Source organism: Neodiprion virginianus, chromosome 5 (assembly GCF_021901495.1).
Source record: "Neodiprion virginianus isolate iyNeoVirg1 chromosome 5, iyNeoVirg1.1, whole genome shotgun sequence".
Classification (NCBI taxonomy): domain Eukaryota; kingdom Metazoa; phylum Arthropoda; class Insecta; order Hymenoptera; family Diprionidae; genus Neodiprion; species Neodiprion virginianus.
In genome coordinates, this window is record NC_060881.1 from 6,992,482 (window position 1) to 7,007,657 (window position 15,176).

Sequence of the window (15,176 nt, forward strand, 5' to 3'; positions counted from 1 at the left end):
GTGGCTAACTGTATACTTAGACGATAATCAATATATAGAGTTTACATCTCGTTGTTTCTTCGCCGATGCCAGTGATGCTGAAGTTTAATCTGTCAAGTCTCAAGTGTCAAACCGTCAACAATTTGGTCAACACCCCCTAAAAGCAGTTTCTTCATAACAATCCGCTCACTATTTTTTTACCAGAATGATATCAGAGAGAGATTACGCGCCGCTGAGCGCAGCGTGCATCAGATCTTTGAACGACAAGCTTTACGAAAAACGAAAAGCAGCTGCAGTCGAGATAGAGAAGTAAGGTTATTCACCAAACTCTTGTTAACCATATCGTGTTGTTCGACGCGACGCGATTTAAATCGAATACTCATGTGTATTCCAATTGTTAAATAAATTTCAGAATGGTCAAGGAGTTTGCAGCAAATAACAACACCGTCTTGATTAAGCGGCTCCTGAAAGTGTTGGGCCAAGATTTTGCCACCTCGCAAAATCCGCACACCAGGAAAGGTGGACTGATAGGTTTAGCTGCGATAGCCGTCGGATTAGGAAAAGACACTGGTCAGTATACTGAAGAACTAATTCACCCAATTTTGGCCTGCTTCTGCGACCCTGACCTCAGAGTCAGATATTACGCTTGCGAGAGCTTATACAACGTCGTCAAAGTAGCAAGAGCCTCAGTCCTCCCCCAGTTCACAGACATATTTAGTGCACTCAGTAAATTGGCCTGTGATTCTGAACAGAGTGTCAAAAACGCTACGGAACTTCTTGACAAATTAATGAAGGTAAACGACATCAGGAGAAATTTAATGCAATCTTCAGTTTGACAACATTTTCAATTTTATTTCAGGATATCGTCACAGAAAGTGGGATGTTTGATTTGGTCGGCTTCATGCCACTGCTCAGAGAGCGTATTTACACTAAGAATCCATTTGGCAAACAATTTGTTATTGCTTGGGTATCTGTTTTGGACGCAGTCCCAGATATAGACTTCATCATTTTCCTTCCTGAGATATTGGATGGCTTATTTAGGATATTAGAGGATCCGACGCTCGAGATAAAAAAGATAACAGATACTGTTCTTGGGGAGTTTCTCAGAAGTATCAAATCAAACCCTGACAGGGTTGACTTTTCCTCTATGATTAACATCCTTATCACTCATGCCCAGAGCAGCGACGAGCTGCTACAGCTAACTGCTATCACATGGATAAAAGAGTTCGTACAATTATCTGGGCCTGCTATGCTGCCCTACATGTCCGGTATATTTACTGCAGTTTTACCTTGTCTTGCCTATGACGGGGATAATCGTAAGAATATAAAGGAGACAGCTGTTAAAGTAAATAACAGCTTGATGAAACTTATAACAATGGAAAACACAGAGGCAGTTAATGAGACTTTGAGTCCTGGAGAGGATTCTACTGGCGGTAATGAAAACACTCGCACCCTTTGGAAATATCGGATAAAAGTGATTGATCATTGGTATGAAATTTTCGTGTTTTAGACTCAGGAAAACTTAGTCATCCATTGGCAGAGACGCTGGACCTATCTAGTGTCGTCGAGGTTCTGATCAAGCACTTGATGCACACATCTGTGCAGACAAAAGTAGCAGTTTTAAAATGGATTCATCATTTATTCACAAATATTCCTCATAGAATGTTTAATCATATCGACGAATTTTTCCCAGTATTAATGAGAAATCTAAGTGACAGCTCTGACGATGTTGTTCAGCAGGACTTAATCGTCTTAGCAGAGATTATAAGTTCCAAGTCTATCGATGACTCAATAAGTCGTAATAAATATTATAAAAAATTTATAGTTAATCTACTCAGACTATTTTCAACTGACAGACACTTGCTTGAGGAACGAGGTAATTTCATCATCAGAGAATTATGCGTACTACTAAGCGCAGAGGATATTTACAAAACACTAGCTATCATTTTATCTGAGGAACAAAATCTGAGATTTGCCAGTATAATGGTGCAAACTCTGAACGTGATCTTACTAACCAGTTCGGAACTGTTTGATCTACGAAATAAATTAAAAGACTTGGAAACCCGGGTTAGTTCTGTTAAAAACTATTTTATTCTTATATGTAGCAGTCTAGTTTATGCTCTATTTGGTTTGAGCAACCAGAAAAATAATGCTCTTAACAAATAATGATTGTCCAGGAAAGCTGCGACCTTTTCGTATGTCTATACGAATCTTGGAGTCATAATCCAGTCGCTACTGTTGCTCTGTGTTTTTTGACGCAAAATTATGGACACGTTTGCGACCTCATAAGATCGTTGTATCCTTTGCTTCATATATAACAATTAACATACGTTTATGTGATGTTCTAAGGTACTTTCCAAGCAAATCTTTGAAGACATGATTTCTGTATTACCCTTAATCTAAACGTACTAGTGGAAATATCGAAGTAACTGTGGAATTTTTAACAGAAATTGACAAATTAGTACAGCTTATTGAATCTCCAATATTTACTTGTAAGGATTTACAAAATGACGCATTTTTCTTTAGTGTGATTCAAGACTGGCAAATATTGCAACATTATGCTTATAATCCCGTTGTAAATTATTTCAGATCTGAGGCTCGAGTTATTAGAAGTGGGAAAAAGCGAAGCACTAATACGTGCTCTGTATGGCCTTCTCATGATTTTACCGCAAAGTGAAGCATTTATGACGCTGCATCGCCGACTGGCAGCAATTCCGCCAAGGGAGCCACTGCATGAGCACCCTAGAACAAATGCGCTCTCAGGGCCGGCCGAGAGAATAGATTTTCAAAAACTTTTGAAACACTTCGTTTCAGTTCAAGAAAAGCACAAAGATCAGAAGCTCAAACAGAGGCAAACTGCACTTATCGAAAGAGACGTTAGTCACTTGGACATTTGACCATTCAATTTTTGATGCAATAGTGTCGGGATCACAGAAACTGTATAGCTAAATACATTCATACTATGCAATAATTGAAGTTACACAAATACACATGTACGATAAGCTTTCAGCCATCTAGTCGCCTATGTACATTTGAAAGCCAACACCAAGTAACGATAATTTTCCTAAATACAGAGAATATACATTGTTATTATCACACTTTTATTTATGTAAAAATAAAACCTAATATATTAAACAATGTATATAGGTATATGTGTATGTATATATATATATGAATTACACTTCGTACCGCAATGATTCATTTATGTCGTGGTTCAATTGAAAAGAAATTATAACAAATATTGGATCATGTTCCAACATGTTCATTCAACATTTATATTTCATTACCGTTAATTCTATTTCAATATATGTACAACAGATACGTACATAGGTATTGGAGGTGGTTCAGTTTAGAGATACTTTATTTTCTTGCTGTGTAAAAGTTGATGACTTTATTTGTTCTGTTGAGCCTAGGTATGTGCTGTTATATTTTTATCTTGGTCTATTCAGTCTAGTACATACCTACTTTTTTTTTTTACATCATATGTAGGACATGGTTAATTTTTTCGTACCTAGAGAATTAAAAGCTGTTCACGATCAAACGTGTTCTGAGTTTTCTTCATCTTCCTCGCCGGAACTTGCGTTAGGAAAACATGTTTCATTGAGAAGTTGGTCGATTAAAACGCAATTTTCGTAGACTGTATGAGCGATTTCTTCCTGCTCTTTGCAGATGTTTTTCCATACTTTGGCATTTTCTTCACTTGGTGCACTAGACTTCTCTAACGTCGTTAATTGGCCAGGTAGTCTCTCCAACGAACGAGTCAAATTTTCGTGCGCTACCCTGCTCTCCATAGACAGACGATCAGAAAACAATTCTAATGTACGTTCGTAGTTCTCTACATCTTTGTTCAAAATACGAGTTTGCAAGAAAACAGTCTGTGCCATTTTGTACCAATCTGCAAAACATTCAGCTCTCTGGGTCATGGAAGGAACACACTCAGTTTCCAATAAAGCTTTCAATCTGCGTCCAGTTTCAGTTACCTAAAAGTACAAATACCAATAGTATAAAATTTACAGCGAGCATAAGGGTAACAAGATAATCATATTCTTCAAGTAAATTAGTTTTTTTTATATACTTTTATCCGCTCCAAAACGTGAAATTGCTCGTCATTATACGTTAAACTGCGAGTTGCTCTGTCACGTAACAAATGCTGCCAGCCATCTCGTAATCGATCCACTAATGTTGCTGCCCTAAAACTCGCTTTGCTGAGCCAAGGACACCAAAATCCACGAGTGCTGTTTTCCCATTCTGCCCGTAGATTACCTTCTTTGACGTACCTGTAATGAGGTAATCACTTTTATATGGTATACACAATGTAAAGTGTTTCTTCCAACTTGATCCCCTGTCAATAGTGCCTAAAGTTCAATTTCCAGTAGTATTAATCTTTTAAAGAATAGTGATTTAAAAGAAATCAATTAGTTAATCCATTCATGAATCCTTTCAATTTTTCAGTTGAGTTTGGCTGGAAAATTCTTATGAAAAGATAATTCAAGCAGATGCCCACCTATAATGTAGCTGGGAAATTGCAGGCCCAAGACTGCTTAAAAGTTCATTGCTTTTCGAGCTGAGATCGTTAGACCAATTTTTTACTTCGCTTGACGAAGGACTGCCAAATTTCTTTAGTATTTGTTGCCCTAGTGCTTCTCCTCTTTGGACAGCAGTTACGGTATCTTCAACAGCTTTAGTTATCTCCTTTGATCGTTGAGATTTTTCCAAAAGTTTTGTTAATTCTGATGCAACGAGTCCGATGAAAGCTTCTACTGCATCGCGAAACAATCTGCTACAATGAGATAATCTGTCTATTCTCCTTTTACAAACGTGGCCAACAGAGCAAGCGACCTTAGCTTGGCTGGCGTCGTTCTCAACAGAAACCAAGTTAGCAAATACAGGAAATTTCAGAAGCTCCAAATCGATCGGTAGGGCGACGTTATTGTTTTCTTTAGCAAACAACATTAATGGTTTTTCTTCTGTAGTCATTGGATATCCTTTCCCAGGTGTGGATTCCTTTATCAAGTTCAAAAGCAGGATCTCACCTAGTAGTAGTATCTGGGAAAATGGTGCCACTTCAGTCTGTTCCTGAATATGAGTTTGCAGGGCAATAAGCTTCTCCTCAGGATGAAGGAACACTTTTATCAAGCTCGCTTTATGGACGTTAAATATATGCACAGGTTTTCTACAAAGCGTATTTGTGACTTCCGTAAAAAATCTATCAAAATTCCATATCCTTTGTGGATCGACTTCCAACAGGCCGGCAAGCAAAGGTGTCACAATTTTCTTAAGACCAGTACTCAACTGGCAATTCTGAGGCAGTTCCCTGCTCCATTCAATCGGTCCATTCTCTGAAGTCTGAGTGCCAGCTATTACTCCTGAAGCTTTTTTAGTAGTTATGTAAAACATAGTTTCCTTATTTCTTCTGCCTCCAAAAGGACGGAAGGGTAGATTGCCAGTGGCGACATGATACAGAGTTACTCCAATCGACCAAAGGTCCACCGTTGCTCCAAACATCTTTCCCACAGGTTTTCTAAGAACCGCTCGTTCATACATATCTGGGTGTAAATATTCCTCTGTACCGTAAAGGGATACGAACTGCTGGTCTTCCTGTAACTCTCTAGCAGCACCAAAGTCTGTTAACTTGTAAATGGTACTCCCGTCATCCGATATGAATTTCATTATATTCCCTGGCTTTAAATCACGGTGTACCAAATTGTTATCTCTGAGGTGCTTCATGCCTGCTGACAAGTGTTCCAACACCAGCAGAAACTCGCTCTCTGCCAATCCATAGGTGTTTTCCGGATCATCCAATATGTTGAATAAACTACCACCTGTACAAAGTTCCATTACTATGACTTTACCTCTGCCGTCTTGCTCCTCCTCGATCGCTAGGAGCTTCACAATGTTCTCGTGCTTGACTTTCTTAAGTACTTCAAACTCTCGCATCTGAACATCATGGGGCCGCATGTGACTTAGTTGATTGAACGTCTTCACTGCTACAGGTTCACCATTATTCTTATTAACACCTTGAAATACTGCTCCAGTAGCCCCCTTGCCAAGAACGCTTGTTGTACACCAAACATAGTTAAGTGATCCTCGTAGAAACGACATTTCGATATATAGTATGGTTAAAAATCGTGTATTACTGCGGGTATTCAGTGCTAACCGTAGTTTTGAACAATTATTGATTATCAACACTGGAATGTATTGTAGGTCACAGGCGACTAATGTGACTCAATCTTACCGGAATTCATTGTCGCCAGAGTAATCAGAATCAGCTGTATTTTGACAGAGTAAATAGGAAACTAATAAACACAAGTAACATTTTTGACATCTATGAGCACTGATATATAGTAGTATATACGTCAGTGTTGTGAGGTTAGAACACGTTTGTCATCATATGCACGCGTAGTCAGCAGGTAAATCACTGATCTGTTAGAGATCAGCGGTAGCGATCCTTGTTTGCTGACCGTGCTGACCTCTGCCAACGCGTTATTCAATCAATTTCCTGCGACCCGCAACTCCGAAAATATGGCGTCAACGGAGTGAGTGGTGTATACTTGTGCGTGTTTGACAGTTCCGCATGTCGGGACTACATTGTTCAATTAAAAAATACACGAGTAACACAAAATAGAGCGGTAGTTGAGGAATGGATAACATTGATAACCCAAGAAGACAGTGTAAAGTCGATACAACGTTTCATGGTACTTCAACGAACAGAGAAAAATCATTAGTTGAAGTCGTTATTGACATTTTCGGTTCACTGCTCACTGTTCGCTCCTAACGTTGAATGTCGATTGTTTCATCCTGTTTACTTTTGCGAACGACGAATTATAGTGTAAATAATAAAGAATCGTTTACCACAAGTGCTTTCACTATAGTCGAACGCAACGTCAACACATCGGCATCGGACGCTCACACCAAACACAACAAAGTAATTGCATAATAGTAAGATTGTCTAACACGTTGACAAGCTCCGATTAACAAATCAGCTATGGCACTGGGTGAACATAATAAATACCGAGAATCATTAAACCTGTGATTGATTCAATTTGAAATCAAAGTAGGTAGATGAAAATGTTCATTCGAAATGCAATAAATTAGACGGTTGAAAATTTGTAAACAATAACAAGTCACTAGTGACTATTTACCGAACTGTGAAAAGAAGAGTTCTTAGTAAATGAATAATCAATAAATGAACGAAAAATTTAACAAATAAAAATCTGCGATGGAAGACTACACGCCAGTTGACGAGGATTTTCCAGGACGTCTTCTCCATCAAGCTGCGTTGTGGGACAATGCTGAACTTCTAGAAGATCTGCTTCGCGGAGAGCACGCGCAATACATAAACAGCCAGGACTCCTGGGGACGTACGCCTCTACACGCAGCTGCAATAACGGAGAATTCACGCTGCCTAGTTTCTCTTTTATCGGCGGGAGCAAATGCAAATATTCCATGCGGGCCACGCGGCCATTATCGTACTCCGTTGCACACTTGTGCTGAGCATGGGCATATGACTAATATTGAAAAGCTGTTAGAGTATAATGCAGATTTGATTATAAAGGATAGTAATGGTTTGATACCATTGGACATAGCTGAGAAGAGCGAGCATGCGACGTGCATCAGCTTACTCAAATTGTCAGCTGAAAAACGCGAGCTCGAGATTTTAGCCACTCATGCGTCTCTTAGGGCAGCTTGTTTGCAAGGGGATACGATATCAGCTAGGAGTATTATTCAAAGTTTGTCAAACGACGTTGAATCTGTTGTGAACATGGCTCCGAACGGGGCGAATACTCTATTATTTATTTCATGTGAAATGGGGCACAAAGATATAGCAAGGCTGCTTTTAGATCATGGTGCCGATTGCAGAATCCATCCAGTGACCAAGTATTGTCCTTTGTACATAGCCTGTTACAAAGGGAAATTAGAAATAGTTGAACTGTTGTTGAAGCACTTTCCCAAACAAATACAATCTTTGACTGTTGAGAAGTGGTTGCCTATTCACGCCGCAGTTATCAACGGGCATTTCCCTGTAATTGAATTGTTATTAAAGTTTGATTATCCCCAGCATTTATATCAAAGGTATAGAGATCAGAGTGGAGAATTTGAGTATGAAATGGTATTTGACATAAATACGAGGGACGTCACAGGGCAGAGTGTTTTGTACATTTCTAGCACTTTGGGAAATGCTAAAATCATAGATTTACTCTTAAGTTATAAAGTCAAGGCGAGAAAAGTTAGAGAAGATGATGCAAGCGATGTTCAACCACTCCCTACTTCTAAACGTAGAATTTCAAGTGGTATTCAAAGGCTAATGTCCAGCTTAAACTTTAGGAGTAAATCACTAGAGAAAAAAGATGACAATACCGTATCTCCGTTAAATCTAGATTTATATTGTTATAATGATACTGAAACTGCTCTGCATGCCGCTGTTAAAGCTGGGCATGCAGATATTGTCGCAGCTTTGTTATTGTCAGGAGCTGATCCTAACTTGCCAGTAAAAGTTCCATACGATCAAAGTGATACTGAATTCAATTACTCCACCATGCTATCGATAGCTTGCTTGAATCATGATATTAAAATTGCAGATCTATTGTTGAAACATGGTGCTGTAGATAACGAATGCAAAGCATTGAAGATAGCTGCACAGAATCGAGACGAAGCATTGACAGCCAAGTTGTTATCTATAAAAGCTCATCCCGATTCTGAATATAAGATCAACAAAAAAGCTATGACAGACAACACGCAGTCATCACATTTTTCAGCTCTCTCTAATTTTGGAAACGTCACATACTCTGCACTGTTCCCAAATGTTCCAACTATGATAAACTGGCATAACCAACAATGCAGACTCTCTCAAATCAGGTCGCAGTGGTTAAACGATGCTGTTTTGCATGTCAATAAGAAATTAAATGCCAAAAATAACGATTTAGTATTATATGCAATTACAAGGATAGATATTTCCCATAATTCAATAACTTCCCTACCCTCTACCATATTCTATCTTCAAAGCCTGAGGTACCTAAACCTGGCACAAAACAAGATAGATACCCTCACAATTGAACCAAAAACATCCAAGGACAAGCTTTGCCCGGTCTTAGAAGAAATGTATTTGCAAGATAATCGCTTAGAACAGTTGCCAGAGTTTATATTCGATTTGCAAGCCTTAGAAATTATGGACGTTTCAAACAATAAACTTCAATGTTTACCCAATAATTTGTGGAAAGCACCAAGATTAAAAGAACTAAATGCTTCATTCAATTTGCTAAGGGATTTGCCCAGTCAGATTTCACAGAATATTGTCAGAAAGCCACAAAGAGAAGATACTCTCACTAGCAGTCCTAGTTGTAGGAGTCTAACTGGACAAATCAGCATGCCCAGAGATGATTCCGTTGAGTTTGAGTCGTTTACTAAAATTGCCAATGCGCAAATCATTGAAATGAATTGCCCCCATGTTTGGACCGAATCTGTACAAGTCTCTGAAAAACTTTCAGATAGTTCCGAACCTGGAACTAGATCCGTCCTTGCTTCGCTCAATTTAGCGCATAATTTATTTAATAGCATCCCGGTGGCGTTACCTTGCTTAGCTGTTGGCTTGGTCAGATTAAATATGGCTTACAACTCATTGAGATCAATGAGTCACATTACGTCATACCCAGCAACTTTGAAGCAGCTCGATCTTTCCAACAACCAAATTTCTTGCTGGCCCAGCTTACCTCAAGTCGATGGTGCCGATACTATGGAACAAGCTGCGACAGCTTGCTATTGTCCAACAACTAACATTCAAACATCGACAGGTCCTGGAAACAGACAGACAGCCACATCGTTGCGCGACGTTGTCTTGATGTCAGTCTGCACTCATAGAAGACACTTGCGACTCGAAAACTTGAGAACTCTAGTCCTTGCGAATAATTTGTTGACCAGAATTCAGCTGACTTCAGTAGATGATGGAGAAACTCCAAATATTGAGGAAGAAAATATTGATAGAGATACGAAAATTTCCTACTCTGGTTCAAAGTTGTACTTATTGTTTCCAAACGTGAGCATGTTGGATGTCAGCAATAATCAGCTGAAAGAAATACCTCATAACATTCATGAGCTGAGCAATCTGTCTGTATTGAATATTAATGGCAACAGCGAGATTACAGAGTTGCCTCCGCAAATGGGGCTGCTTTCTAGACTCTGGAACCTTAATACACAGGGCTGCAAGTTACAAGAGCCTCTGAAGTCAATGATAGAATCAAAAAAGTACAAAACCATGGATGTTATTGGATACTTGAAGTCGGTTTTGGAAGACGCTAAACCTTATGCAAGAATGAAACTTATGATTGTTGGCATACAAGGAATCGGCAAAACCAGTCTCTTAGAACAGTTACGTCAAGAAGGTGAGGTTCCAAATAAGAAGAAGGCTTCTGAGCATTGGGCTAAGAGAATGGGGAACAAAAATATTAATGCAAAAACGGCTCGAGGTACAACCATATCCACAGTAGGTGTAGACATTGGCGATTGGTTGTACGAAAAGAAAGTCAGAGGTCAATCTTCTCATGGACCAGTTTATTTTAGAACCTGGGACTTTGGTGGTCAAAAGGAATATTACGCTACTCATCAGTACTTTTTATCCAAGCGAAGTTTGTACTTAGTAGTGTGGCGCATTACCGACGGTTTCAAAGGCGTGTCCGAGATATTTCAATGGTTGGTTAACATACAAAGTCGAGCCCCTAATTCTCCAGTCATTATTATAGGAACTCATTACGATATATCCTATGATCAGAGCGAAGCTCTGCAGCAATACATACGTGATAAATTTATAAACGTTGTTGATGCGGAAAAATGCGGCTTGCCGAAAGTGATGGAAACTATAGAAATTAGCTGTAAAACGAGGCATAATATTAAAATGCTATGTAACTTAATCTATGACATTGTATTCAGTCTGAGATCACCAGGGAGTAAAGAATTGCTGCTAGAGCAAAGAGTTCCAGCCAGTTATCTTGCTTTGGAAGATGTTGTTGTACAGCTTGCACACGATAGAAAATTGTCCGGAGCAGATCCAGTGTTAAAAGCTGATCAGTACTACGCGGCAGTAACTAACGAACTGCAAAAACTCCACAGATCATTTCGAGATCCTGCCGAGTTGCACCAGGCGACATTATTCTTGCACGACAATGGAATTATTTTACACTACGACGACGCCACTTTGAAAGATTTATATTTTTTGGATCCGCAATGGCTTTGCGATATGCTGGCTCATGTTGTAACAATCAGGGAAATTAATCCTTTTGCTCGTTCCGGTATCATGAAGCTAGACGATATACAACACGTTTTCAAATCATCCACCATCTCGACCTTGGATACTCAAGGTTACATCGTCAGTTTGTTGAATAAGTTTGAGGTTGCGTTAACATGGGACTATCGAACCTTATTAATACCCTCTTTGCTGCCGACAGAAGAAGATATATTGCGAAATAGTCAAATACTGAAAATCCCAGTCAAGACACGTGGCTGGCATGTAAGGTCTAAGAAAATAACATCCCCAATGTTTTCATTTCCGAGTGCATCTGGTGAGAAAATGAACACGGAATGTGTTTTAACTTCTCGATCGCAACCGGACTGTGCAGTGATTAGGTTATTGCTAATGTCATATTTTCCCAGTGGTTTCTGGTCAAGATTAATCACAAGAATTCTCGCTGACGATACCATTGTCGAAATAGTTATGTCCTTTTTGGCGCCATTTAAAGACTTCGTTGACGAGAGAATTTTTGCAAGCTTGCTGGAAACACAAGCGGAATGGGTTTTGTGGCAGACGGGCTTAGAGCTCAGATATGCCGGTATAACATTATTGCGTTTGAAAGAAGTAAATTACGGCATTAAAAATTCCCCACATGACTACAGGCAATACAAATTCAAACTTAAGCAAGATGGAATTTGGTGTACAGTGGATTTGAAGAATTCAGCTATTCTAGAAATCTGGTTTCCTGTAGATACCCTAGTAGTAAAACAGCCAATAATGTCCGATTCAATGGAGGAAGAACCTATGGGTTACCAGGCAATAGTAGTTGAGCCAAGACCTGAAAGCATGCCGCAGTTATTGGCATTAATCGTTGACCACATCGATATTCTTCTGGAGGATTGGTACCCGACATTAGGAACTAGGTTTGTCCACACATCGGAAGGAAAATTATTAGTCACAAGACTTATACCATGTCCAAGGTGCTTAATCAACAACAGCGATAACGACGTAGAATCTAGTAGCACAGAACATTTGCCCGAAGATATCCAGCGATATTACATGAACCGAGAAAGACAGAGTCAAGACAGTTATAAATCAGATGGCGACAGTGGCGTTGGATATGATAGTTCAGCTTCAAGTCGAATCCCGTCGTTAGAAGGGCATCCGGATATTTCTAAACAAAATTCAAACTGGGAAGGTACTTTGGCATATTCTTGGATGGTTGAAGAGTGCATTTTATCAGCTTACAGTAACAAATCGATCAATTGTCCCAAGCATTGCGAGATTCCATTGTCACACATAGCACCGGACATAATATTCATGGATCTGGGGTCAAAGCATCTGATAAAATCAGACGAAATAAAGAGAGGCAAAATGTTGGGGAGGGGTGCATTTGGCTTTGTATTTAAAGGAAATTGTAGATTGCCAGGTACAAACGTAAAGACTGATGTAGCTATGAAAATGCTTCAGCCTGTTCCACCTGGACCTAATTCAAAACAATCTGCTATTTTGGCGTACAAAGCTGCCCAGAGTAAATGGGACAGAGATCCTTTACAATACGCTTGTAAAGCATACTGCACAGCGAGGCAAGAGTTGAACATTCTTCTGACTTTGAAACACGCTAATATTGTACCTCTGGTTGGAATTGTTATCAGTCCGTTGGCTCTGGTACTAGACTTAGCGCCCGAAGGAGCCTTGGACAATGCACTTAAGAATTACAGACGATCCGGAGCAAAGCTAGATCCTTATACTTTGCAGTCCATTATTCTTCAGGTAGCCAAAGCAGTTGAGTATCTGCATCAGCAGCACGTTATTTACAGGGATTTGAAATCAGAAAATGTCTTAGTCTGGCAATTACCATTGCCTTTCCAAGGCTATCTTGACCACCCTGTACATGTGAAAGTTGCCGACTATGGAATTTCCAGATTGACGTTACCTTCTGGGGCTAAAGGCTTTGGTGGAACGGAAGGCTTCATGGCCCCAGAGATAATAAAATATAACGGCGAGGAAGAGTATACAGAAAAAGTTGATTCATTTTCTTTCGGTATGTTTGTTTACGAACTTGTGACCCTTAGGCAACCATTTGAAGGACACGAGTCAGTTAAAGAATGTATTTTGGAAGGTGGCCGGCCACCATTAACTTACAGAGAAACTCTTCATCCGTGCTACGCCTTAGATTTAATGGTAATTTGTTGGGCTCAAAATCCTAAGGATCGACCGACCGCTAGTCAGATTGTGTCTATTGCGTCGGCACCAGAATTTACTCACTTAATTGACGTGACTTTGCTAACAGAAAGAACACAGGTAACAGCTATAACAACGACAAAAAAGTCGTTGGAAGATAATGTCGTAGGAGATGAAATCTGGCTTGGGCATAACAATGGGGAGGTTGATATGCTGTTGGGTACTGAGAAGGGCTGGCTGCAGCATGTGCGAATTGAAACTCCTGTTATACCATATGCCATGTGCGGAGTGGATGGTTATATATGGATTGGAGATAACGTAGGTCAAATTCACGTATATTTGGGAAATAATTTCGGTTGTGTAGCTAGTTACAACATGGAACCTGACCATAACAAAGAATCGAACGTCGTCGGTTTAATTCACTTGGAACAAATCAAACAGTTCGCAGTTGCGCTACACAGTGGAAAGCTATTTTTACTATCAAACTCATTAACGCAAATGAAAAAAACCGAAATAACTACAGAAATTAAGGAGAACCTTTACTCCTTAGCAGCTGTATATAAGAAACGTCGTGTCATAGAGCTGTGGACAGGTGAAAGCTTTGGGTTTATATCGATTTATGTCTTAAAAGATGGTAACTTAGTCGACACAGTTAGTTTGACACACTTCTCAAGCGAAGCGACGTCTAAAACTATTTTTGCTACCTACTTATTAAGTAGCGAAAATTCTATTTTATCATACACGTATCCGGGATGTATTGTTTATCAATGGGACGTTGACTCCCGTCAGATAATTAACAAATTGGACATGTCAAAACTAGTACCATGTTCAGAAAGTCTCAAGTCTATTTCTATAGAGGAAAACCTGACAACAGAAAAGTGCCAAGTAACTGCTATCGAAACTTTTATGAATCAACTCTATATCGGCACAACCTGGGGCTGCATTGTTGTTGCGGAATGCAATTCTTTGAGACCTATAACAGTATTCCGACCTTTTGAGGGCAAAGTATGTCAAATTGTTTCATTTAAATCAATCGACAAAAAGAGAGTAGTATTAGCGACTGTCGGGCAAGGATATCGGAGTTTAATTTCACGATACACAGATTATCCCGTCCATATCACAGAGGATGAAGATTTGAGGCATAATATGTACACGCTTTTGTGGCGAGCTGAACACTGGTCAGCTGCATGAATTTAATTAAAAATATTATTCGGAGTTGTGACTAGTTAGTGGTAAATCACGGCTAATATCTTGTCCATTTTATTTATTTATTTATTTATTTTTTCCGATCGTCATATCTGGTCATGTAGTTGTAAACCATTGATACTAGTTAAAATTTTTACAATGAATAACATTAAGCAATTATTACTCGGATTTTCTGCACTCAATTGTAGATATAGGAATATTATGTATAGGTAAAACAGTGAGCGAACGAGGATTAGCTTTGAATTATTATGTAAAAGAAGAAATTTTTTATTGATCTTTACAAATATGACAATTTTGAAACTGAAATTTTAGTTTCATGTAGAAACTAGTTCAGTCAGGTGCTTTTTGGTATGATCTTATATTTAAAATATTGACGAATCATAATTCGGATCAATTTTTATTTATTCAGAAATGAAAAAAGATATACAGATGTGTTCAAGTTGTATCGATATGATTTAATAATATTTTACTGACAAACAAAAGTAATTAATTAAATTTAGAGTGAGGTAGCTCCAATAGTTGATTTATATAACTATACTTTTAATATTATATTTATTATTAGTCACTGATCTCTTAACTAGTTTTGAAT

General features: G+C 38.9%; 3 protein-coding genes across 3 annotated transcripts; 2 read left to right on the forward strand and 1 right to left on the reverse strand.

Annotated features, from left to right (window-relative positions):
- Window positions 1–77: 77 nt before the first annotated feature.
- LOC124305688 (protein VAC14 homolog) lies at window positions 78–3,069 on the forward strand. Its single transcript, XM_046765335.1, has 7 exons — window positions 78–288; window positions 392–773; window positions 839–1,412; window positions 1,490–2,046; window positions 2,157–2,275; window positions 2,392–2,471; window positions 2,569–3,069. The coding sequence occupies exons 1-7, from the start codon at window positions 185–187 to the stop codon at window positions 2,874–2,876; spliced, it is 2,124 nt and encodes a 707-aa protein (XP_046621291.1). The 5' UTR covers window positions 78–184; the 3' UTR covers window positions 2,877–3,069.
- Window positions 3,070–3,402: 333 nt separating this feature from the next.
- LOC124305687 (inhibitor of nuclear factor kappa-B kinase subunit epsilon) lies at window positions 3,403–6,375 on the reverse strand. Its single transcript, XM_046765334.1, has 3 exons — window positions 4,484–6,375; window positions 4,055–4,256; window positions 3,403–3,959 (listed from the first exon to the last, which is right to left on the reverse strand). Exons 1-3 carry the CDS (start codon window positions 6,079–6,081, stop codon window positions 3,516–3,518), a joined length of 2,244 nt encoding a protein of 747 aa, XP_046621290.1. The 5' UTR covers window positions 6,082–6,375; the 3' UTR covers window positions 3,403–3,515.
- A 114-nt stretch (window positions 6,376–6,489) lies between these two features.
- On the forward strand, window positions 6,490–15,164 carry LOC124305686 (leucine-rich repeat serine/threonine-protein kinase 1). The gene has a single exon (XM_046765333.1). It carries the CDS (start codon window positions 7,199–7,201, stop codon window positions 14,570–14,572), a length of 7,374 nt encoding a protein of 2,457 aa, XP_046621289.1. The 5' UTR covers window positions 6,490–7,198; the 3' UTR covers window positions 14,573–15,164.
- The last annotated feature ends 12 nt before the right edge of the window (window positions 15,165–15,176 follow it).

Excerpts from the sequence above, each read along its gene's own strand:
- LOC124305688 (XM_046765335.1), top strand. The coding sequence starts at position 185 with ATGATATCAGAGAGAGATTACGCGCCGCTGAGCGCAGCGTGCATCAGA. Across the intron at positions 1,413-1,489 it reads TGGAGAGGATTCTACTGGCG|ACTCAGGAAAACTTAGTCAT; the intron begins GTAATGAAAACA and ends TTCGTGTTTTAG. Across the intron at positions 2,472-2,568 it reads TGAATCTCCAATATTTACTT|ATCTGAGGCTCGAGTTATTA; the intron begins GTAAGGATTTAC and ends AAATTATTTCAG.
- LOC124305687 (XM_046765334.1), bottom strand. The coding sequence starts at position 6,081 with ATGTCGTTTCTACGAGGATCACTTAACTATGTTTGGTGTACAACAAGC. Across the intron at positions 4,257-4,483 it reads ATTTCCCAGCTACATTATAG|GTACGTCAAAGAAGGTAATC; the intron begins GTGGGCATCTGC and ends ACCTCATTACAG. Across the intron at positions 3,960-4,054 it reads ACGTTTTGGAGCGGATAAAA|GTAACTGAAACTGGACGCAG; the intron begins GTATATAAAAAA and ends TTGTACTTTTAG.
- LOC124305686 (XM_046765333.1), top strand. The coding sequence starts at position 7,199 with ATGGAAGACTACACGCCAGTTGACGAGGATTTTCCAGGACGTCTTCTC.